This window comes from Callorhinchus milii, unplaced genomic scaffold, assembly GCF_018977255.1.
Source record: "Callorhinchus milii isolate IMCB2004 unplaced genomic scaffold, IMCB_Cmil_1.0 Scaffold3, whole genome shotgun sequence".
Classification (NCBI taxonomy): Eukaryota; Metazoa; Chordata; class Chondrichthyes; order Chimaeriformes; family Callorhinchidae; genus Callorhinchus; species Callorhinchus milii.
The window spans coordinates 56,449,485-56,474,169 of NW_024704744.1; the positions used below are offsets into that span (position 1 = coordinate 56,449,485).

Genomic DNA, 24,685 nt, shown 5'->3' on the forward strand with positions numbered 1-24,685 from the left:
ACCTCATCATTGTCGCTAAGTGTCATATTATCCCAGTATTATCCCACTGTTGAAGAGGCAGACCAGTTACATTATATATGCATAACTCAGCCTGGTTTGGATACTCTTAAGCATGGAGATGAGGTTCTGTATGTGTCAGACATCTGGGTGAATAAAAACAAATCCTATTATATCAACTACAAAAAGTAGAGAAGAAACTAACTTGAGGGTCTCGAGTGACATCTGTAGATTATAATTCCTTTCCTGCTCCGGCAACTTGGAGAATTCTACCAGGCAAGGGTGCTGTCGCTTGTTATCCTCCCGGAGCTGAAAGATAAATGTTCAGTTCATTCTCAGTGTCATAGCTTAAGCAGTTTGTATGGTCAGAAAGAGAACTCAGTGTTATGAAATTTAAAAAAGTATCTTTGTTGCACAAATGGCAACAAATCATTTCTTGGGTTTTTACATAGCAAAGTTGTGACATTAAATCATTCAAGCTTCCTCGCATATGGGGTGAGAAAACAGAAGTTCTACCATTCAGGTCTTACAAAGGTATTGCTCGAATCACGATATAATCACTTATTGGTGAGATTACCGAACTAAAAGAATATTAAAAAGGTTATCAGATACACACTTCTCATCTCTTAGAGCACCGCAAATAAATTTACTTACTGGGGCTGCAGAAGGCAACAATGAATGTATGCATTCATAACTATCCTGGTGTTTATGCAACTTAACTGCAGGGATATTGCCATTTAATCCACATCTGCGTGAGCCAGCAATGTGCGGAATTTGTTGGCTGGAGAGACTGAAGATCTGCCAGCTCTCTGAGGATTCATTTGAGGAACTACCAGCTTTGTTCTAGTTGGTGCAGCAATTTGAATAATGTGGATTCTATGTAGTATACCGGACAGTTGTAAGGTTGAAAGGTTCAGATCATTAAAGTGAAAATGTTGCAGTAAAGTTATCTGACTTCAAAGAGGGGGAATATTCAATGATCAATGAATTTACTAATATTACCTGTATAAGCCTATATAGGAAAATCCCCTTTTATACTCACACCACTTATCAACAATTTACTGAGCAGTGGAGAGTACAATGCGGTAACACATCAAGGTCAGTAAATTTACTACCTAGGATCAGAATATCACGCTCAAAGACATGCAACTTTATTATTCTGAGACTTTATTAAAACACATTCGAACGACATCTGTCAAAATCCAGTATATTCAAAATTGATATAAATTATTCTTACAACAACTTGCACTTACATAGCTCCCTCCACGGATGATAGCTTCTCAGAGCTCTTACAGTGGTGTAGCCTGATTCCGCGCTGGTGGACGTAAGCACATTCAGGTAGGACTTGAAAGAGGGGTGAGAGTGGGCAAGGCGGAGGGTCTGCGGGAGAGTGTTCCAGAGTTTGGGGCGTAGTAGCTGAAAGCATGACCTCCACTGGTAGAGAGGAGTGTGCGAGGGACGAGCAGGAGGCCAGTGCCAGTCGAGCAGAGGTGCCGGGTGATGGAATAGGGAGTGAGGAGGTTGGAGAGGTAGGGAGGTGCCAGAGAGTGAAGGGATTTGAACACGAGTGTGAGGATCTTGAAGTTGATCCGTTCGTTGATGGGGGCCAGTGGAGCCTGGGCAGAACTGGTGAAATGTGGGTAAGGTGTTTGGTCCAGGTAAGTATGCAGGAAGCAGAGTTCTGAATGAGCTGGATCTTTTGAATAGTGGGGCTAGGGAGACCATCGAGGAGTACGTTTGAGTAATCCGGGTGGGAGGTGACAAACACATGCATGATGATTTCGGCTGCATTTGGGGTAAGGTACAGTCAGAGGCAGGCAATGTGGAGGTGGAAGAAGGTGGTCCTGGTCAGGGACCAGATGTGGGGGAGGAAGGACAGCTAGGGGGGTCAAACCGGGCACCTGGATTGTGCAAGGTGAGTCTGAGGGAGAGTTCAAGGAGGTTGAGAAGTTTAGATCTGCAGGAGTGAAGATGTTGACAGGAGCCAAGGAGTATGGCTTCCATCTTGTCCATATTCAGCTGCACGAAGTTTACACTCATCCAGGCCTTGATGTCTGCCAGACAAGCTGATAGAACATCAGCGGACCTGGACTTGATACTGGAGGAGGCAAAGTAAATTTGTGTGTCATCCACATATATATGGATGTTTACCCAATGTCTGCAGATGACATCGCCCAGAGGGAGCGTATAGATAAGGAAAAGAAGAGGGCCAAGGATGGAGCCCTGGGGTACTCCGCAGGTGACTGGGCAGGGGCAGGAGGAGAAAGCATTTGCTGAGATGAAATGGAGGTGTTTGGTTAAATAGGACGCGAACAATGCGAGTGCGATCCCACTAAGATAGATGAGGGAGGAGAGCCGACGGAGGAGGATGGCGTGGTCGACTGTGTCGAACAAGGCAGAAAGATCCAGGAGGACGAGGAGGCAGAGGGAGCCCTGGTAAAGTATTTTGTTGTAGTAGAGCCCGAAGGCAGACATTTCAATTAGTTGATTATGAAGCAGACATGTTACATTTTCTGGTGGGTGCCTGCTTCTCATAGTGGGACTCTTCATAGATAAAACAATCGGTGCTTTGTTTTACTGCGTTCATCAGCAATGCTCCACCCAAAGTTAATAATTAATAATGGGCTCCACCTTGCAATAATTACAGTTCTCAGCCAGGCAGATAGACTTACACAAACTACCGATGCACTATTTACATACCGGCCCATAGGTCCAGCCCAGCTCAATTTTGTTCATCACCCAGAGTTCATGAATGTTCTCGGCAAGTTTCTCTCGAATTCGTTCCAGATGAGGTGGCAACACAACCTGAAATGTGTGCAGGTAAGAGGAGTCAAGCCCCATCTTCCAATATATTATTACACTAAAAATTCAATACAGGTACACAGTATAATCATCAAAGAGATTGGAGTACTGATTTTTCAAGTGCCTGCCACATGTGGAAATCGATCACGATGCTTAAGCGTATCCAAACCACGCTGAGAATTCCACATATGCCACCCAACATGAAAATTTCTCTATGCCTGGAATGGAATGTGTTACTCTCTTCCTGGACAGACGCATTCTACTTACCTAATTCCAGAAAATATTTGAGGCAAGCTTGTGATAGTTAAGGTTTAGGGACCCCAAGTCTTGTTGGATTACTGCTGAAGTTTAACAGCGAAAACTGCATAGCTTGCAATGCATTGTTTAGTAAGCTGCTTACTACTTGTCCAGCTCAGACCACCCTACCTGTTAGGGCTTTGGATTGCAGGCCTAATAGGAGCCAGGTGGGAAGCGCCCCGCCCCCAGTGACTGGTTTGCCCGTCCAAGACCAGCTGATGAGCCAGGCCTGTTCAATGTGTTATCAGCAGTTCCCTGGAGGACCATGGAGCCATCTCATGGAGGAATACTGAATGATTTCAGTCTGTCAGACATTGAACATAATTTCTTACACGTTACAGATGGTAAAAAAGGTCAAGATGAATCCTGTCCGTCTCAAGGCTGGCCTTAACCCGGATTAATTAACTCACTCCTGACTCATAACCTGGTTTGCAAAATAATTCTATAGTCAGTGGCTAAAGTCACAATGTAGACGTGTTAAAAGCAACAGGAGTTTCTTGCAATCTCCATGGACTCTTTAATGGGCATCAGTTTAGCGGTTGGAATGCTTTCATTTGATTGATTACCTACACTGGTCAAATCTTCCAATGAAGGTTTTGTTGTGAAAGCTTCAATTGATGCTATTCCCTATATAATAAAGAGCCCAGACTATCAGGAATATAATTGCAATGGCACCACCAGTAAACCAATGGCCTAACTGAACTACAGGGGAATCTACAGCAATTCCTAAGGTCGGGTGCCCAAAACCAAACATAAAACTCCAAATGTTGTCTATCTGGTGCTTTATACAACTTTCTTGCAATTACTATCTCACATGTGCCTACATTGAACTCCATCTGCCTTATCTCACACAATCGATTCACCTATTTCGCTTCCACATTTTTGCTTTCCTCTTCACAATTCTCTACACCTCCAAGCTTAGCATCACAACAACAATTTATTTTTGTATAGTGCCTTTCACGTTGGGAGGATGCCCCAAAGCACTGAAAACCTTGCCCTCTATTCCTATATTCAGGTCATTACTATTTTAGAGTAAAGGGCTGAGGACATGGAGTGTCACAGACAATGAACCCTTTGGACACCACTAGCACTGCTCACTTTTCAGAGATCTCTTTTGTCCCAAATCTCTACCTTCAACCGAGCAACCAAATTCCTATTTATGCCACTGGTTTGCCTTCAACTCACTGCGCCTTAGCCGTAGCTAATAATCTCCCATGTGCAACCTGATGAAAAAATCTTCTGATAATCATTTAAATGATACATCCTTCCTTCTCTGTCTACCATCTCTGTGGATCTACAAAACCACTGTTAGGTTCGTCAGATGTGACCTACCTTTTACAAACCCATGCTCACTTTCCCTGATTAGGGTAACAAAGTGCTCAGTTACTCTTCCCAATGACAGATTCTAGTAATTTTCTCACTACTGATGTTAAACTCACTAGCTATAATTTGTCCTTTCATATCTTTATTCTCTATTGAGAAAAATGAGAAAAATATTCATTCGGCCACATTTTTGTCCTCCATTATTGTCATACTCAAGTTGCTATTTACTGGGCTTGCTTCTTGCTTGATCTTGACGTACTTCCAAAACCATTTGTTACTATCTTTATATAACCTACAGTTTATTTTCCTCCAATCTTATTGTTTACTTCGTCCTCTCCTTTGTGTCTTCAGTATATGTCACTTTCTTTCACCACTACCCAACCCAAGCCTTTCCCTTTCGGTTAATACTGATCTGAACCATATTGTTAAACCATTTTAGTTGTTTCATACAGAAGCACAACCTTTCCCTTCCAGACTATGTACTTTTATGGAACCACAGAGGTGGTCGATAGAGGAGGGTGTATGATTTACATGGATTATCAGAACTCAACATGGCTCAGTTGAAAGAGCATTTCAACTGTGTGCAATAGCACTTTCATGTCTGAGTCAGAAGTTTGTGAGGCTTTTGACCTCACAGTCGAGACTGACATTCCAATGCAGTGCTGGAGGTGTGAAGCATTTTGAGATTCCCTCTAACATGAAAGGTAGGGGTTTGCTGCACAAAATGGAAGTATTATTATTGAGATGCACATGGGAGATTCTGTATTCTACTTTAAATAGATTCCATGCTTCTCACTTGATTTATCAACCAACTTTTCAATGTTATCATAATCAATTCCTTCCTCATCCTTCCAAAATTGACATAATTTAAGTATAAAATCTTGCTTTTTGATCCTTGTTTCCCACTTTCACATCTCCTACAAAAGCAATTCAATCATATTATAATCAGTATTCCCAAGATGCTCCATTGCCACCACATCGCTAATTATTTCTGTTACATTATTCATAATTAAATTGAGAATCGCCTTCTCCTTTATTGCATTTAAGACATGCTATTTGTTAAAAAAAGATGTAATAATCCGTTAGGGAATTCCGCATCCTTTCCTTCTTGGGGTGTTGTTGCTCTTCCAATCTTTACATAAGCTAAAATCTCCCATTATTATCACTCTTCTTCCTACAAGCTTTCCTTATCTATGTATACATATGTATACATTGCAAACAGAACTATAAAAAACCTCCACTACTGTATTAATTATTTTCCAATTTCTTAGCTTTATCCATATTGATTCCACCTACTTTAAACCCTTCCTTTCAACTGCAACAGTGTCTGTTATTAATATGGTTATTCCTCCCCCACTTTCCAAGTATCTATACTAAAAATTAAAATATTCTGTTATTTTAATCCCATTGATTTACAGCCCACAAGATATACAGTCAATTCACTTTACAGTATATTCTGTGAAACGCTTTGAGTTTCTCAAAACTCCATAAGGCTCTATATCAAATGCAAGGGTTATTATTATATTTCTGCCCAGGCTGTAGTCTACACAATCTGTAATTTCTACTTTGCATTTTTCTTCCCTAGCTTCTAGTTGTAATATTTATTTCTAGGTTAGGCATATTCCTAGCCCAATAACATACAATACTTAGACAACTCGGTTTCAAAAAGAAATTGTGATCATACTAAGCTGGAAGATTCAGCACAGCCACCGGTCATTTGGTCCAAGATCTTTTATAATAACAGGTTTGTGAAGCAGCATAATGCTACCAGGATCCCCCAAAGAAGGCATAAAGCTTTGAGCTCAATGCACATCAAATAAACTGATTTCATTGACATAAAACAGAATTGATATGGGTGCAACCAAATGAAGTTGACCTACAACTCGAGAACAGCACCAACATTACATGAGGATGCTCCAATCCCAGCCTCTAAATGGGCCAGTGCATAACTTCCCCATTTAGAGTGCTGACCCTGCTAAATCTATGGAATGTGAAGCAGACCAGAAAACAAAAGAAAGCAGAGCTTTACGCTGAGAACTGAGATGATTATATTGATCCTCTCTGACTCTGTGAAGATTTCAATAACATTCAAATGGCTTTTCAAGCTTGAGAGCTTCGCTCACAATGTGAAACATCTCAGTCCAAATAATCTATAATGTATACATACTGTGATATTCCCTTGTAACATGCAGGGGCTGACTTATGCTGATAGCTTTACACAGAATTTTGTTTCATTATGCCTCAATAAAGCAATTTCCCATGTTGAAGACAGCAGGGGAAAAAAAATCATTATAAATTAGTAAATTAGAACACAGGGTGTATTGAACTCTGCCATGAGTACTGTTCAAATCATGCATTATCCAAACCCATTCTATTCCAGATACAGGGCAATTAACAAGTGTAGGTGGCATACATCTGTTGACTCAGTCTGGTTTGGATACTCTTAAGCATGGTGATGTGTTTCCTCATGTGTCAGACACTTGGCTGGTCAGAAAAAAATATATAATTACCACAATCTGAAATATGTTCAAGGCCTCTTGGAGTTCAAGTCATATTGATAAGTTATAAGATCTACATCATGGTCAGCCAGGTATCTGACACATGCAGAAACCATGCTTAATTGTAGCCAAGCCAAACAGAGTTCCACACATGAAGGCTGCAATACATGGAAATTCCCTTGTCTGGAATGGAATCGGCACTCTCTTCCGTAGGCACATATGCTGCTTACCTAATTCCAGAGAGTATTACAATTTATGTACCACCTTTCACATTGGGAGGATACCTCAAATGCTGGGGGACCCCAGAGTGTGTTTTATAGTATTGCTGGAGTTTAACCAGCTTAAACCACATAGCTTGCCATTGAGAGCACTGTCTGGCAAGCTTTCCTGTTGTTTGTCCAGTTAGAACCACTCTACCTGTTTGGGCTTTGGTTTGTAGGGTTAACAGGAGCTGAGTGGGAAGAATTCCTGAGTGATTGGTCCGCCTTTCCAAATCCTGCTGACGGGCCCCAGCTTTTATGGCTGCATTATAAATGAGAACTGAAAATATACCTATTTTTAGCAGTCACCATATGACCGACCACAATGTCATGTGAACATGAAATGCAGCAATACTGTGTGCACCACTGCAAATTCACTAAGAATTGTTCAAATGCTTCACTCTGGCAAAAGATTCTAGATGTAAGAGGTACATCTGATTTGTTGCAAATTAAATGGATAATACAAAGTACTACAGATTTACATTTGTGTTGCCATTACAGGTGGAATTTTCCAGTTAAATATGAAGCTACAAAGATACCCTACCTGGCTAGTATCCACAGGCATTGGTGTGAAGGCTGCTTGAGTGAGTGAAAGGGTAGGACCCAAGAGGTCCCTGATGCCATGATGATCCTGCTTGTATTCCTTTGTATGCTCCACTCTCATCTTCTCTTTTGGCAGCAAAGCTTCAAAGCACGGGGCATAACCAGGAGGAGGGAGGAATTTAAACTCACCATGACGACCTCCAAGTAAAAAACGGACCCTGGAAGAGAGAGGCATGGTCGTGTGCATGTCAAAAAACTGAAATAAGCAAAAAGTAAATGTAAAATATAGCTTGATAATTACCAGACAAACTAAAACCCCTTTACAGAAGCCATCCTGGGATTTCTAATCTGACTGTAATAAATTGTATCAATTTAGATCTAATATGTATGAGCTGACTATTCTGAGCTGTTTACGACGTGGTATGAGAAGGAAGTCAAAACAGCATCACCATTCAACTTCATAGCACTGACTAACACATTCTAACTGCAGGGACTACAGGGACCAGAACACAGGGAATTTCTAATCACAATGTATTTTGTGTTAGCCTGACTCAGTGGTAGCGCTCTGGCCCCTGAGTCAGAAAGTTATGAGTTCATCAGGACTTGAAATTCGTATTGCCTAGGCTGATATTCCAATGCAGAGTTGGGGGTGTACTGTATTGGCGGAGCTGTTGTCCTTCAGATGAGATGTTAAACCAAGGTCTAGTCTCCCTATTCAGGGGATTGTTAAATATTCCATGGCACTATTCGAAAAGAGGAAGAAACTTCTCCTAGTGTCCGGGCCAACAATCCCGCAAAATATTGGTCATTCACTTCATGCCTGTTTGTGGGACACTGTTGTGTGAAAAATTGGCTGCTGCATTCTCCCACAAACACACAGTAACTACACTTTACAAGGTATCCTGTGAAGTGCTTTGAGATATTCTCCCAACATGAAAGGAGTTGTACAAAATGTTAGGATTATTATTATTAATAATAAAAAATTTAAAAATGTTATATAAAGGAGCTTGCATTGGGTGTTCTTTACATATGAACACACGCACATGAAAGTCTATTTCTGTGCCAGCTGAGAAGAAATAGCTTGGCAAAAGCTGGGTTTCAAAACAATACACTTAAGTGGATTCATCTACCAGGTCATCAGGGTGATAGCAGCCTAGACCTTCACTGCTAGCAATGCATCCCTCAAAAAAAATTAGGTCACTCACTTCACTACTGTTTGTGGGACACTGGTGTGCGCAATTCGTTGCTGCGTTTCGCCCACAAAATTCACAGTCACTATATTTTAAAATCTATTTTGTGAAGCACCTTGAGACATCTCAATGACGTGATAAGGCGCCATATCAAATGCAAGGATTATTATTATCTTAGTTAAACCAATCAGGAACTCTTTGAATGCACCATCGCTACAAGCATAATATCCCACTGACTGTCCCTGATTCACTATTAATAGAGTTGAAAAAGAACTAGCTTTTTCTTAAAAATTAAATATCTTGGGACATCCAATTTGACCACTCAAGAACATTTTGTATGTTAAACTTCGAATTGTTCGAATCTGGAACGCATTGCCTGAAAGGGTGGTCGAGGCCAATTCGGTAACTACTTTTAAAAACGCGGTGGATGGGTATTTGAAGAGGACGGATTTGCAGGGTTATGGGGAAAGGGCTGGGGAGTGGGATAGACATTAATTGTTCTATTCAAAGAGCCGGCACAAACTCGATGAGCCGAATGTCTTCTTTTTGTGCTGTACGATTCTATGATTCAATGACTTCCCTCTCACACAAGTCACACTTGTAGTTGAGTCAACAATGTAACACAGCCTCTTCTCGTAGCCTCCCTGTAGTTATACAACAACAACTTGCACTTATATAGCGCCCTCCACACATGGTAGCATCTCAGAGCGCTTAACAGTGGCGTAGCTTGATTCCGAGCCAGAGGGAGGTGGGAGGTGGCCGTAAGCACGGTCGAAGAGAAAAGTTTTCAGGTGGGACTTGAAAGAGGGGAGAGAGGGGGCAAGGCGAAGGATTCAGGGAGTCTTCCAGAGTTTTGGGGCGTAGTGGCTGAATGGTGGGGCGGAGGTTACAAGGGACAAGCAGGTGGCTGGTACCAGTCGAGTGGAGTGAGGAGGTCGGAGAGCTAGGGAGGTGCCACGGGAGTGAATGGATTTGAACACGAGTGTGAGGATCTTGAAGTCGATCCGTTCGGTGATGGGGAGTCAATGGAGCCTGGCCAGAACTGGTGAGCTGTGGGTATAGAGTTTGGCGCAGGTCAGTATGCAGGCGGCAGAATTTTGAATGAACTGGATCTTGTGAATGGTGGAGCTGGGGAGACCGGCGAGGAGAGCATTGGGAGTAATCCAAGGGGGGTGACAAACGCATGCACGAGGGTTTCGGCTGCATTTGGAGTAAGGTAGGGTCAGAGGCGGGCAATGTGGCGGAGGTAGAAGAAGGTGGACCAAGTCAGGGACACGATGTGGGAGAGGAATGATAGCTGGGAGTCGAACTGGACGTCTAGGTTGTACACTGGTTTGGTGAGTTTGAGGGAGAGCCCAGGAAGGTTGAGGAGTTTAGATCTGCAGGAGTGAAGACATTGATGGGAGCCAAGGATTATGGCTTCCATCTTGTCCATATTCAGCTGAAAGAAGCTTACACTCATCCAGGCCTTGATGTCTGCCAGACAAGCTGATAGAACAGGAGCACGAGGAGGCAGAGGGAGCCCTGGTCACAGATAAGAGAGGATGTCATTTGTGACTTTGTGACTTTGACAAGAGCTGTCTCTGTTCTGTGGGCAGGACAAAAACCAGACTGCAGGCGCTCCAGGAGGGAGTGGAGGGAGAGGTGTGACCAAAGTTGACCTGCAACAATGCATTCCATGACTTTGACGAGGAAGGGTAGGTTAGAGATGGGACGGTCGAGTGAGAGATTAGAGGTATTGAGGGTGTGTTTTTTGAGGCAGGGTGTGATAACAGCGGTTTTGAGGGAGGTGTGGAACAGAGCCTGAGGAGAGAGTTACATTGAGGGTTTGCACCAGATCAACGTGAAAATTGTAATGAACTGAAGCAGACTCTGCAACAAAAATGTCCGATTAGCCAGTTTCAAAATATAATATTTGTATTTGATATAGAGTGTTATCAAATTCAAACGTTACAAAGCATTTCAGAGTTTTCTGTCAAATGAACTGACTATATATTCGTAGGTGAATTTGTAGCCAATTTGCACACAGTAATGTCCCACAAATAGCTTTGAAGTGAACGACCAATTTTATCTGGGGGATTGTTGGCCAGGGCACTGGAAGAAACTCTCTTCTCTTTTCTCGAATACTGCCGCAGGATCTTTAGCATTCATCTGATCAGGCAAGCGGAACCTCAGTTTAATATCTCATCTGAAAGATGGCACCTCTGACAATGCAACACACCCCACTGTGCTAGAACATCAGCCTAGACTATGAATTCAAAATTCTGACGTGAGGCTTAAACCCACAATCTTCTGCCTCAAAGGGTATTACCCACTGAGCCAGGCTGTCATAATCACTGTGAGCGCCACTTGGAAATATATAGTTGATAAACTCGCTTGGAGATAGACAGTTTTCTTAGTTCTGCATTCTCAAACATTGCAAAGGTGTCACTGAATGCATCGTTCAATTAGCAGGTGAACATGGAATAATGGACTAACTTTACTCCTGTGGAGAAGCTGACCACCGGGAAGAAGAGCCCATCTGTATTGAAATTTTCAAACATTCCCTGAACCGGCTGCCCATTAATTCGGAAGGAAATGCTCGGAGCGCTCAAATCCAGACAGCAACTGATCACATCATCATCTCTCAACAAGTGCTGATTTGGTGAATTTACTGTTCGTGCAATGCAGCCTGTGGGGAAAAAAAGGAAAATGTCAAATCATTCTCATAAATCTGCCCCATTACCAACATCCACAAACTGAACTTGGTTGAACTGCTGTGAAAACGAGGAACTTCAAAACATACAGTTCAACCTGTTCATCTGATTGAATCTATGAAAACTTTGCCGTCACTCGCCCTTTCTTTTGTTCCAGCATCTCATTAACTGGACTCCAATTCAGAATATGAGATACATATTTTCACACACACACACCAGCAAGCAGCTCATTTTATTAAGACTTATTTATCCAGTAATACTGAAGTCATATCACTGTGGCATTTGAGCTGCATGCTGCCAGATCTATTCTAAACAACATTCTTCCTGTGGGAGCAATAGCACAAATGTATAACATTTGTGTAAATATCCTGGACATCTCCACACCTTTCAACAGCACCTTTAGTTTCCCTGTAATTGTTCTGCCTTATATTCGCCAGGGTTGTCCTTTTGTCACGAACTTGAAGGCAAGATGAATTTGGTATTTATTTTTAAATCAATTCAGACATCACCCACCCACTTCACTGGAGCAATAGACAACAACAAAATTACATTTGTACAGTGCCTTCCACATCAGGAGGATGTCCCAAGGCTCTGGACATCAGTGTTTCAGACCTGAGCTAGGGGTCGAGTTTGGGGAGGGTGGAGCAGGGGGAAAGAGGATGACCGAAAGCACGGTCAAAGAGGAGGGTCTTGGGACGGGTTTTGAAGCAGGCAAGGGAGGGGACGAGGTGGAGGGACTGCAGGATGAAGTTCCAGAGGGTGGGAGCAGAGTGTCTAAAGGCCCGCCCGCCAATGGTGGGGTGTACGAGGCGTGGGACATGAAGCAGGCCGGAGCCCGCTGGGTGGAGCAGGCAGGTTGGTAGGCGGTTAGGATGTCACAGAGGTAGGGGGAAGCAAGATCATGGAGGACTTTGAAAGTGATCTTGAACTGTATCCTCTGTGTGATGAGAAGCCAGTGGACTCGAGCGAGGATGAGGGTAATAGGGTCACGGAACGTGACGTGGGAGAGGACACAGGCTGCAGAGTTCTGGATGATCTGCAGCCTATGGAGGGAGGAGTTGGGGAGGCCGACAGGCAGGGGGCAAGCTGACAGGTAGGGGATTTGCGTGGGTGTTATGAATGTGTGTATGAGGGTCTTGGGAGCCTGTGGTGTGAGACAGTGGAGGAGCTGGGCGATGTTGTGGAGGTGGGGGAAGGCAGAGCAGGTCATGGCATGGATGTAATGTAGAAAGGATAGTTGAGGTCAAACAAGACGCCAAGGTTCCAGACTGGCTTAGTAAGGTGGAGTGTGCATCCTTGAGTGATGATGCTGTCAGTGCCTGAAGTGCGGAGGCACTGACGAGAGCCAACCAGGAGAGCCTCAGTCTTGTTGACGTTCAACTGCAAGAAGTTAACTCTCATCCAGGATTGACTTGATGTCTGACAGACATTCTGTCAAGTCAGCAGCGGTCCTGAAATCAAGGGTGCAGGCAAAGAGATAGAGTTGAGTGTCATACATGTGGAAGTTGACCCCATGTCTGCGGATGATGTCACCAAGAGGGAGCATGGAGATATTGAAGAGGAGGGAGCCAAGTACAGAGCCCTGAGGAACGCTGCACGAGACGGTGCGGGGCTAGAAAACCAAGCCATTTGTGGAGATGAAATGGACACTGCATGAGATAGGATCTGAACCATTCAAGGACAGAACCATTGAGGTGAGAGGAGAGGCGGTGGAGGAGGATAAAATGGTCAACAGTATCGAAGGCAGCAGAGAGGTCAAGGAAGACGAGGAGACACAGGCAGCCCTAGTCGCAGATGGACAAAATTTCAAGTGTCACTTTGTTCAAAACTGTTTTTTTGCTGTGGGTGGCACAGAAACCCAATTGGAAGGGTTTGTGAAGGGAGTCACGGGAGAGGAAGGAGCGAAGCTGGGAAGCAATGACTCATTCCAGGACCTTGGCAAGGAAAAGAAGGTTGAAGATGGGGCGGTAGATTAATAATAATAATCCTTGCATTTGATATAGCGCTTTTCACGTTGGGAGGACGTCCCAAAGTGCTTCACAGAACACACTGTAAAGTGAATTGACTGTATATTTGTGGGCGAACGCAGCAGCCAATTGCGCACAGCAATGTCCCACAAACAGTCGTGGATTGAAAATGACCAATTTATTATTTGTTTTGGTTTTGGAGGGATTATTATTAGGCTCTGTGTGGAGTAAGGAAACTTGCCCAAGGTTTCGCCCTGCCTGGAATTGAACTCAGGTCTCCCACTTGCAAAGCGAATACTCTAACCACTGAGCTACAGGATGGGTCCAGGGAGGGTTTTTAAAGAATCAGAGTGATGACGGCTGCTTTTAAAGGGGTGGGAATGGTGCCAGTGGACATGGAGAGGCTTATGATGTCTGTGAGTAGAGTAGTGAGAGAGGAGGGCGAAACAGGTTGGAAGGTGTGGAGGGTGGAATGTGTACGGGTCGGGGTTTGAGGGAAAGATGGGGAGGGGGTAGTCATCGGAAGGGCAGAGGCAACTGAGCGGATCCCCTCGACTTTGGTTTCGAGAAAGTCCAGCAACACCTTGCAGTTGGCATTTGAGGTGAAGATTGATGAGGCATGAGAGGGTGGGCAGAGGAGCCGGTTGGTGGTGGAGAAGAGGAGCCTTGGGTTGTCCTTGGCTTCCAAGATTGTCTTGGAGAAGACAGACGATTACTGGAAGCAAGCGAGAAGCAGTAAGGTCCAACCAGATCAGCTGATGGACCGTTAAGTTAGATTTGAGCCACGTGCATTCAGTGTGCACCTGTGCCTTGAAGGAGCAGAGGTGTCTGGTGTACAAGGTGGCTTCTGTGAGTGGAAGGCTTTTCGGGAAGAGAGGGGAGCAAGGTCATCGAGAGTGGTGGAGAGGGAGTTGTGGAAGAGATTCACCAAGGAGGGCAGGTCATTGTGGGAGGAAGCCCAGTGGGGGAGGAGTTCAGATGACTCCAAGACAGCGGAGAGGGAAGGAAGATGGATTTTTTTCCAGGTGTGGTAGGAGATGGAGGTGGGTTGGATGGTGGTGGGGAGAGGGATTGAGGAGTTAAGGGAGATAAAGTAATGGTCTTTGTCGGTGATGGTGAGGTCCAAGATGCTGAGGCCCCGGGTAATCACCAGGTCAAGCGCATGGCCATGGACATGGGTGGCAGAGTGGACGTGGAGGGAGAGGTTGTGAAAGGCACATTAGAAATGTAATGTTGTTGTTGTGAGAGGAGAGGAGAGAAGTCAGCTAATATAGAGCAGGAGGGAGTGAAGTCTAGGTTGAAGTTGCCTAGGATGAGGAGTGTTCGGTGCAGAGGGAGAGGGAAGATAGGAGGGTAGAGATGTCCAAGAGGAAGGGGGACGATAAACAAGAAGGATTTTGAGGGAAAGGTTGGAGGGATGGTAGAGGTTAAGGTGTTCAAAGGAGGGGAAGGTTCCGGAGGAATAAGGGGATAGGCAGAGTGGGGATCAGGGGATGAGAGCCACACCACAACTACGGCGGTTATATCATGAGGTATGGTGGAAGGTGTAGCCGGGTGATGTGGCCTCGGTCAGGGGCTCATTTGGGTTGATCCAGGTTTCAGTGAGGGGAAGGAAGTCGATGTTTTCGTCGACAATGAGGTCTTGGATGGTGAGCATTTTGCTAGAGACGGAGAGGACATTTTGTAGGCCGACATGGAGGGGGCAACTGGTGGTGAAGGAATGGGATGGATGAGGGAGGGGGGAGGGAGAGGATTGACAGGGAGGGTGGGGATGTGGATAAGGGAGGAGAGGTTGGCCCATGAGTCAGGGACCGATGGGCCTTCCAGCGGAGGTGGGGGATGGAGTAGTCAAGGTGGCTGCTGTTGGACAGCCAGCGGCATCTGCCATGGTGGGCACAAGAGAAGATTCTCAGGCTGGAGCAGAGGGAGGCTGTGGGACGGTCAAGCAGGGATAACAGGCGGGGAGGCTGGTGAGAGAGAAGGATTGAGCAGGAGTAATGGAGGGTAGAGGACAGGGGTGGGAGAAGCACCGCAGGTTCCCACTCGTCTGGACTGCAAAAACACTTTTTTCCCCTGTTTTTTCAATCCTGCTTGGGGCCGGCCGCATGATTCCAGCCTCCTGTCTAATGCCATTTTTCGTCCCATAACATTATAGTGCAAAATATTTATCCTGTTACATTATAATTACAAAATGAATAGTATACATTTAAAGAAAGACAAAATCGTGCCCGTATGTTTAGCAGCTTTCACCTGCAAAAGATTCCTGTGATGCTCTGAGACTTCTTCCTGATGTAAAAGGCGCTACATTAAACGCAAGGATCATTTTATCCACCTGTGATGGTCAAAGACACTAATTCTAGCTGAACATGATTGTTTGACAAAACCAAATTTATGTCCTACAACTCAAGTTCGCTCTTTCTTTTCTTTTTATGAAATGTGTCAGATTGCTCTAATCTGTTGAGAATGTACATGTTTACACCTGTCACATGATGGAATGGTGAGCAGACTCTTTACTCACTGCTAGAGCCCGTTCGACACTGTCCACTGAATACACACCCAGGGAATTATGCACAGAAAAAATAAAAACTATGCAAGCAAAAAATTAAAATTATGTAAAATTACACTACAATGGAAATACAGGTTATTACAGCTTCTTTAGAAAGATATGAAGGACAGTTTACAGGAATTTTGTATTCATATAGCGCATTTATGTATATTTATACAGCTCATTTTTGTATTTATTTATGATTCATACCTCCCACTCCGGCTTTCTTCCCTTTGCAGTCTGGGCTACCTCAGGAGACAGCTTGCAGAGCGATGGGAAGAGAGACGGACCGGGAGGTGTGAGGTAGTTTGGCCATATTATGCAATGTTACCGCGAAATTACACAGGCACATAATTGCATAATTCCCTGGGGTCTAACTGGGGCTGTTCATGTTGTTCAGATCAATTATTAAAATGCTTGTTAATTAATTTATTTGGCACCAGTAGGGAATGACAACATAACAGTACATTTGTTATTTAGTGCAGCAAATGTGGTGGAGGTGAATGGTGACCCCTCACCTTGTCTTCCCTCAATACTGTTCTGAACAGCAAAGTTCATGAAACCATACCCCGACACCATTGGGATCATAGATTTGACCTTTTGACTGCTGGTTAACAGAAAATACTGTTTTGTTTATTGTTTTGTGTCTTACGTTAACCACTTGCTCAGGTGCCCTCCAAGCACCGAAGATCATGTGAGGCAACCCCCACTCCCATTGTGAAATGCAAATTGTATCGTATTACAAAAACTAAATGAAATTCATTGTATATTTTAAGAATGCATTTACACAATGCATTTTCAAATTCACTGTTTATACCGTTGTGATACTGCTCTTTTGCTCTTGTTCATCAATCCAGAAAACTAATTTCCACACAACTAATTTCAAATCCTCCCTAAATTAATTATTCAATTTTACCTGCTTCACCCAAGCTGATACTGATCAATTCTTTTTAATTTTAAAAGCTGACTATTCTCCGAAATGTTTCATAATTCTGGAAAGACATCAAATGTAACACAGTGACAAATCTGAGGTCACAAATGGCATTATATTAAAAAAAATTGTGTTTTCATCCAAAGTTTGCACATATTGTATCTCTTATCTGGATCCACGTTCCTTATAAAGTACTAGCTGTACCCAATTAATATTGCCTCAATTAACAATGTTCAACAATTCAAATTCAAAGATGTCCTTCAACCAAATGTATTTTTCATGAACCAATGTGCTGCAAACAAGGGGCAGAGGTCAAAGTAATATGATAGAAAGGGACCCCAGGCAGGAGAAGCAATGTGTGAGACTTCACCAGTCATATTCCTTGCTAATTTCTGGATTGATGAACAAGTTGTTTAAATCCGAGTTGTGCTGATAGCCCATGAGGTAAGCATGTTCAAACACACACAGGTGCCCATACTAGGTAATTAATCACTACTGAAGAGGATGACAAGGTAATTATTTTCATTGGTTCATGATATTAAGGGTCATCTGTGTTCAATTCAACATGGTTTGTGGTGATGGTGATGTCATGACCAGGAAATCTGCAAACTCAATTGAATACTCGTTTGAATGGTGACTGAATGTCTGTTGGAATGTTGCCTTTGTATTTGCATGTTATTGATTCGGTCATTTACACCCCACAGGTAGCAAGAACAAGAACACTGTCTCCATTGAAGGATGTTGTTGCTGTCTGAAGGGGGCCTGATTTGCATGAAAACTCATTGTAAGAATGTGTACTGTGTGAGAGTACAAGGGAACAAAGGGATAAAGACATTAAGTGTTGGAGCAGGCAGAGAATTGCATCTTGGAGGGACTTGTAACAAAGTGGGTCAGCTAGTTCCTCTGCTCAAACCGTACGTGCAAGCGTTTTATTTATTACGACTCCAACTTAACTTAAGGCTTTGGGAGTGTCGTCAAAATATATGCTTATGTCCTTTAAATATTTTAAATTTATTTCGAGAAGTGTGTATTCTAAATTTGTTAATATAAACGGGATACTTGTTTTGCTCTCCCGACTTGAAAAGCTCTTACTCTAATCACTGAAGCATTGGGTATAAAATACCAAACTATGTAACAGGATGGCCTGCAGTCCAGAACCACATTTTAGATTGACGTATGCTCAGGTTCAACTGCTACAACTCTTCAGTCCTTGGTGTGAATGTGACATTGCTAACTTTTCCTCAGACCGCATCAACATCAGAGCATTTCCTCTTCTTCTGCTTCAATCATGACCTTTCAGAGAACTGACAGACCAATGACATCTCTCCAAACTACCTGAATGATACGAAGAAGCAGTAACATTGTCAACCTCTCCCCCAGGAGCTCATTCTATAATCTGAGGTCCTTAATGGGTCAGAAACATTCCATTTTACAAAGCCACACATTACTGGAGCTACTGCTTCACTGAGGTCAGAGTTTCAGCTGCAGCAGAGAGATGATAGACCATTTTTTTAAACAACTTTAGTGGAGATAAAGTGAATCTTTCCTCTTTGGCACAAAAAGAGAAAGAGAAAGTGGAAAATATATGGAGGGATGGAATTTTCCATAAATTTTCCAATTTTACATAGAATCTTACAGCACAGAAACAAGCCATTCATCTGGGTAGTTTGTGCAAGGTGTAATATGGAGGGATATAACATTTGTCTGGTTCAATAAAGCAAGCTGATATTTCCTCATAGATTTTCAAAAAGCATGAATCTTGTGAAATTGATTTGGAGCTACCACAAGCCAGTTCTACATTTGGATCAGCTCAAAGCACAAAACTGCCCTTAACTGAGCATTCACTGGCAATCTCACACAGAAGATATTACAGGAAGCTTGGTTTAGGAAATTGAAAATATAAAACTTTTTTTGACTTTCCCTGATTTTTTTTCACATATTCCAGAATTGAATATACAGAACCAACCACACGTGGATTCACTTGTGGTGCTCTCACCCCTGGGTCAGTAGGTCATGTGTTCAAGCTACACATTGGGATATGAGAATCTCGGTACTCTGATTCTCCAGTGTTGCACTGTGGAACATTACATTATCAGAGTTACCATCGTTCAAATCAAAAGTTCATCCAAGGCCCATCTGCCTCTTCTTCAGATGAACATTAAAGAACCCACAACACTGTTTGTGAAATGTTGTTTTAACAAGATTTTTGCCAAATATCTTCCAAATGATTTGATCTTTGATTTCCTGCTTGTTGCACCCACAAAAAATATTGGATCTTGCTGGTACAAATGGCTGTCATCTTTTCCCACAAATACAGGGCATCACAGTAATTGTCATATGTTATCAATAGTTAATTAAAATTCTTGTGTGAAAATTGGTGAAGTCAGCGCCTGATCAGCAATATATGATGTAATATGTCTAACAACGTGTGTGATCATATTGCTTTGCCACATAATAATATAATAATAATAAAAATGTGGTAGTCGGTAGAGCTGTTGATATATTCCATCCAATACAGAGAAAAGAAACTGAACACCATTATGAGGCTTCAGCTTCAAATAAACGGTCAAGCTTTAACTCATTGATAAATCTTGACAGCAGTTGGTACCTGTCCATAGAGTGATTTACTCTGAATTAAGCAACGCTACATACCTGACCACAAATGCAGTCCATCAAATCCGTAGGAGTAAAGGTCATCTCCTATACCATTGCCTCCCCACCCTTCACCCCCTCCAGGGTACGGGGAATAGCCATCTGTTGAAGCCCAGCCAACTCGAAGGTGGGTCGCTTCTGCTGTTATGAAAGGGTCAACATGGTCCACAATCAGCTCGTAGTACCACTTCCTGTACTGAGCCGCACCATCACTGATCCCAAGATATATATTTGGCCGCATACTGGAGGAAACAAACAAAAACAGTCTCACCATTTCCAGCAAAGAAACAGCATCTCTTTCTCATACTGTACCATAAAATATATGAACTGCTTAACACAGGTAGTGCTTTTCTTGTGTAGGTGGCAACAAGAGGATCATTTTCACTGGTCCAGGCAATGCAAGTCAAAAGCTCTGTGATAATTAAAAGGAAAAGCAAAATTTCCCAAAAATAATATTTTCTCATATTAATTTACATTAACAAAGTTTGAGTTAAGAGGAAAACATCTCCCATATACAGCGATTGACTGCAATCAAATACATTTGAAGTAAGTCCCCTAATTTCATAAAATGGAAAGTATGATTTGTGTTTTATTTCATCACTGTTATTTTCACAAGGAATTAAGCCACAGTTATCTGGTAAACATGAGTATAGGCGAAGGGAAAAAGTGGTGTGGAGACCCCACGCAGAGTGTAAACACTGGCACAGACCAGTTGGACTGAACAACATACTTCTGTGTTGTATCATTCTATGTAACATGTAAAGTGCTGCAATTCTGTTGCCAGAGTGGATGGCTTATCTTTTTTAATGGACTGAATGAGAATTTGGGAATAGATTCCCCACTAACAAATTTTGAGCTTATCAATCAGTCATAAACCCCTAAAACAAGAGCAGTTTTTGAATACCAAAAACTTCCACAAAATAACACTTTAAGAAGTAACCCATTCACAAGAAGACTGTTTCAGTAGAGGGATTATGTTACGGTTCTCACTGATCTCACAATTGGAAACGGTAAGGATGATAATTCCAGATATATCCCGCAGGGACTAATAATGTGGCATTTCACAGCAAAAGAGACTCCTGCCGTAACTGGAAGAATGTCACCACTATCTTCAGGAACTCTGCACTGATACAGTCTAGTTCCAGAGAGGAGATCCGGACTACACAGTCTACAATCTAGTAATGGATTATGGTCAGCATGACATATTTCCAGTTACTGTTAACAACTCCAATTACAAAGTGGAAGTTTGTAGAATCCAAGACGTCATCAATGGAAGCAGTAAAATCTCAAATGTTGTACCAGGCTGACAAACTGCAATGTTCAAAATAGTTAAACACAATATGGGAGTTTAATAAAAGTTATACAAATTTGGATAAATCTCAAATTGCTGGCAGATGTCTGGCATTGTAAATATTTAAACAAAGCACGCCACAGGGATTTAGTAACTGTGCATGATTCAGAGTTACGATGTAATAGCCAATATGCCCTCTGAGCCTGAGAAATACAAATGGCATCTCAAATGATTCCTTCCAGGCAAGACTTTATGCAACAATTCTCATAACATCAATTCTGGGTGAGCTTGATTTGCTAAACATACTATTAAGCGAATACTTGTCTGTCAAAGAGCAACCATGTTTGCAATAGTGAATTGTGTGCTCATTAACATCAATGCTGAGCATGAAACATGACTCTGATTTTTTTAAACCTACTTCTGGATAAATCACTTCCAGGTTAAGTCTGATGTACCTCAAGAACAAAGCTCCCTCAATACCATCCCAAATTCTGAAAACCATACCAACAACACCAATTTGATGCTGTTATTTCTCACATGAGCATTCTTTCATGTTACGCTGTGCTGACATTCATAACGTGCAATTTGCTGTGCTCTGTCCTATGACTTGCAAACAGTTTTGTTCTTATAAACCAATTTCAAGTGAGGGTAAAGAGCACGGTAGGAACTAATTCTTTTTAACTAAACTGCTTTTCTGATAATTAGAATGTAAGAAATCTGAATCTATAAACTGGCTGGTTGTTGACATTACCTGCTCACGTGGTTGATGAGCCTTGTTTGTAACAGCAGATCTCTTCCTGATAGCAAGTTGTCACAAATTAGGTGTTGGTTGGATCGCACAGCAACACCATGGCATACACAGAGGGAGCAAAGCACATCCAGAACCTAAGACCACAAAGAATGCAAGTTTATTTGCCCTGACAGACCATAAAGTTGTCAGATTTCTAGAATGATTATGTCACGGAAAAACTAAAAACTTTTGATGATGTTGCCTTTCCCTACCCCACACCCCACCACCTTGGGCATGGAACCTCAGTGTTAGCTACTACCTTGCATATATAGTACATCACCTCATCCACCTGTGAGACAAAGTCAATCTTGCAGTCACATTTCCCATTTGATGCAAAGCAATGTGTTCTTGAATCTGGCCAACTGGACAGATCAGGTGCAGAACTGATTTGAACTTACTTTTTTGGGGAAAACAAAAAATAGCAGGAATAAACCTAGACTACAATGAGCGCCTCAATGGGTTTTGAGGGCTTGAAAATTCAAGACACATTGAAGGTCAGGACCATCCGAAGAGTGAATAACTTAGATACTCCACAAGAACAAAACCTTGGCTTGAAAAACAACACATACTTTTTGTAACACATCTGAAGCTGACGGTATTTCCAGAGCCCTGCTTCTAATAACAGTCATTTGAATAGATGAGATATGCCAATCAATGTTGGTAATTTCCATACCAATAGGGGTTTAGGGAGATAGGGGTTGATTTTATGCCCATTCCCATTATAAAGAAGCAACGGAAAGAACCATCTGTGTAGGATAAGCCTCATAGGAGAAAAGGAAGAATTCTCCTAAAGGTGGATGGATTCAATGAAATGTTCAATGAATATTTCCCTGCAGCAATTTTTCAATCAATCATTTCCCCATTGAATACAGATTGGCAGTGGAACACTTACTGATATAGAAATACACTGCTGTCATAATCTACAGCAAAATATCAGAAGCAAAAGTATTCCCCCATAGAATAACAGATTTAAAACTTTCAGGCTTGCCCATCCATAAGATTGCATTTTAACAAATTTAGAATTGAAGTGCTTGCTCGCGGTTGGACAAGAAGTTGCCAATCTTCTCGGAAATATAGAAAAAGCAGCTTCCAATTTAAGAGTGAATTAACGACAGTAGCACTCCGAGACACTACCCCATGTGAAGGGCAATATATAAGTGCAAGTTGTTTTTGTCGCTGATGATGATTTTCCCCATGATCATAAGGCAATTCTTTTAAGGCTAACACCCTAAAAATCCATTATAGCCTTAAGATGTGTGGAATATCCTATTGCAAGTAAAGGCCAACCTATGAACGATTGACATCTAACTAAATGTTTTATCATGTTACCAACGGTATTCATTTTGTTTGTGGGGGAAAGAGTTTAAACACGATTCCTCACTATGCAGGAATTCAAGTCACATAACAACAACATCAAAATTACATTCGTAAAACACCTTTCACATCCGGAGGACATCCCAAGGCGCTGTACAGAGAGAGTTATGGACACAAGCTGGGGTTCGGGGTGGGGGAGGGTGGAGAGCAGGAGGGGAATCAGGGAGATCGAAAGCACGGTCGAAGAGGAGGGTTTTGAGGTGGGTCTTGAAGGTGGCGAGGGAGGGGGCAAGATGGAGGGACTGCGGGATGGAGCTCCAGAGGGTGGGTGCAGAGTGGCGTAAGGCCTGCCCACCAATAGTGGGGCGAGCAAGGTGGGGGACGTGAAGCAGGCCAGAGCCTGCTGAGCGGAGGGAGCGAACAGAGTGGTAAGGGATTAGGAGGTCGGAGAGAAAGGGGGGAGTAAGACCGTGGAGAGCTTTGAAGTTGAGGACCAGGATTTTGAACTGTATCCTCTGTGTGATAAGAAGTCAGTGGAGTTGGGCAAGGATGGGGGTGATAGGGTCGTGGAGCCTATTGCGGGAGAGAACATGGGCTGCAGAGTTCTGGGTGATCTGCAGCCTGTGGAGGGAGGAGTTGGGGAGGCCGACAAGCAGTGAGTTTGCATAGTTGAGCCTCGATATAATGAAGGCGTGTATGAGGGTTTTCAGGGTCTGAGGTGAGAGGAGAGACAGTGGATGTGGATAGAGTGGTCGACGGTGTTGAAAGCAGCAGAGAGGTCAAGGAGGACGAGGAGGCAGAGAGAGCTCTGGTCGCAGATGGACAAAATGTCATTTGTCACTTTGACCAGGGCGGTCTGTGCCTTGCGAGATCTACCACAGCAGAGTTCCTGCAGGTTGATGGGAAACCCGATTGGAGGGTTTCGAGAAGGGAGTGGCGGGGGAGGAAGGAGCGAAGCTGAGAAGCAACAACGTGTTCCAGGACTTTGGAGAGAAAGGGGAGGTTAGAGATGGGGAGCAGAGAAGGGTCCAGGGAGCAGAGAAGGGTCCAGGGAGGGTTTTTTAAGGATAGGAGTGATGACAGCGGTTTTTAATGGGGTGGGAACAGTACCAGAGGACAGGGAAAGGTTAACGATGTCAGTGAGTAGAGGGGTAAGGAGGTGGAGCTGGGAGGTAAGGAGGGGGGTAGGGATGGGGTTGAGGGAGCAGGTGGTGGGTATCATACGGCTTATGGTGATGATGAGAGAGGAGAAGACAGGTTCAAAGGTTTGGAGGGAGGGTGGGTAAGGGTTGGGGTGGAGGAAGCGATGGTGAGGGGGTAGCAGTTGCAGTGGTAGAGGCAGCTGAGCGGGTTCGCTTGACTTTGGATTCAAGGAAGTTCAGCATTGCCTCCCGGTTGGCATTTGAGGTGAGAATGGGTGAGGTGTGAGAGGATGGGTGGAGGAGCCGGTTCGTGATGGAGAAGAGGAGCCTAGGGTTGTCCTTAGCCTCGAAGATTGTCTTGGAGTAGAACGACGATTTAGAGGAGGGGTGGGCGGAGATAGGATTTGACATGGTCCAGTCAAATCTGCCGATGGACAGTTAGGTTTG

At 43.2% G+C, this 24,685-nt stretch overlaps 1 protein-coding gene across 1 annotated transcript in view; it reads right to left on the reverse strand.

The window, feature by feature from the left end:
• Positions 1-24,685, reverse strand: part of ryr2a (ryanodine receptor 2a (cardiac)) — a 373,023-nt gene that overhangs the window by 171,234 nt on the left and 177,104 nt on the right. The window contains 6 exon segments of the mRNA XM_042333111.1: positions 203-306; positions 2,698-2,802; positions 7,722-7,938; positions 11,389-11,581; positions 19,702-19,943; positions 21,744-21,877. Of these exon segments, the coding sequence (XP_042189045.1) occupies positions 203-306; positions 2,698-2,802; positions 7,722-7,938; positions 11,389-11,581; positions 19,702-19,943; positions 21,744-21,877 (995 nt within the window).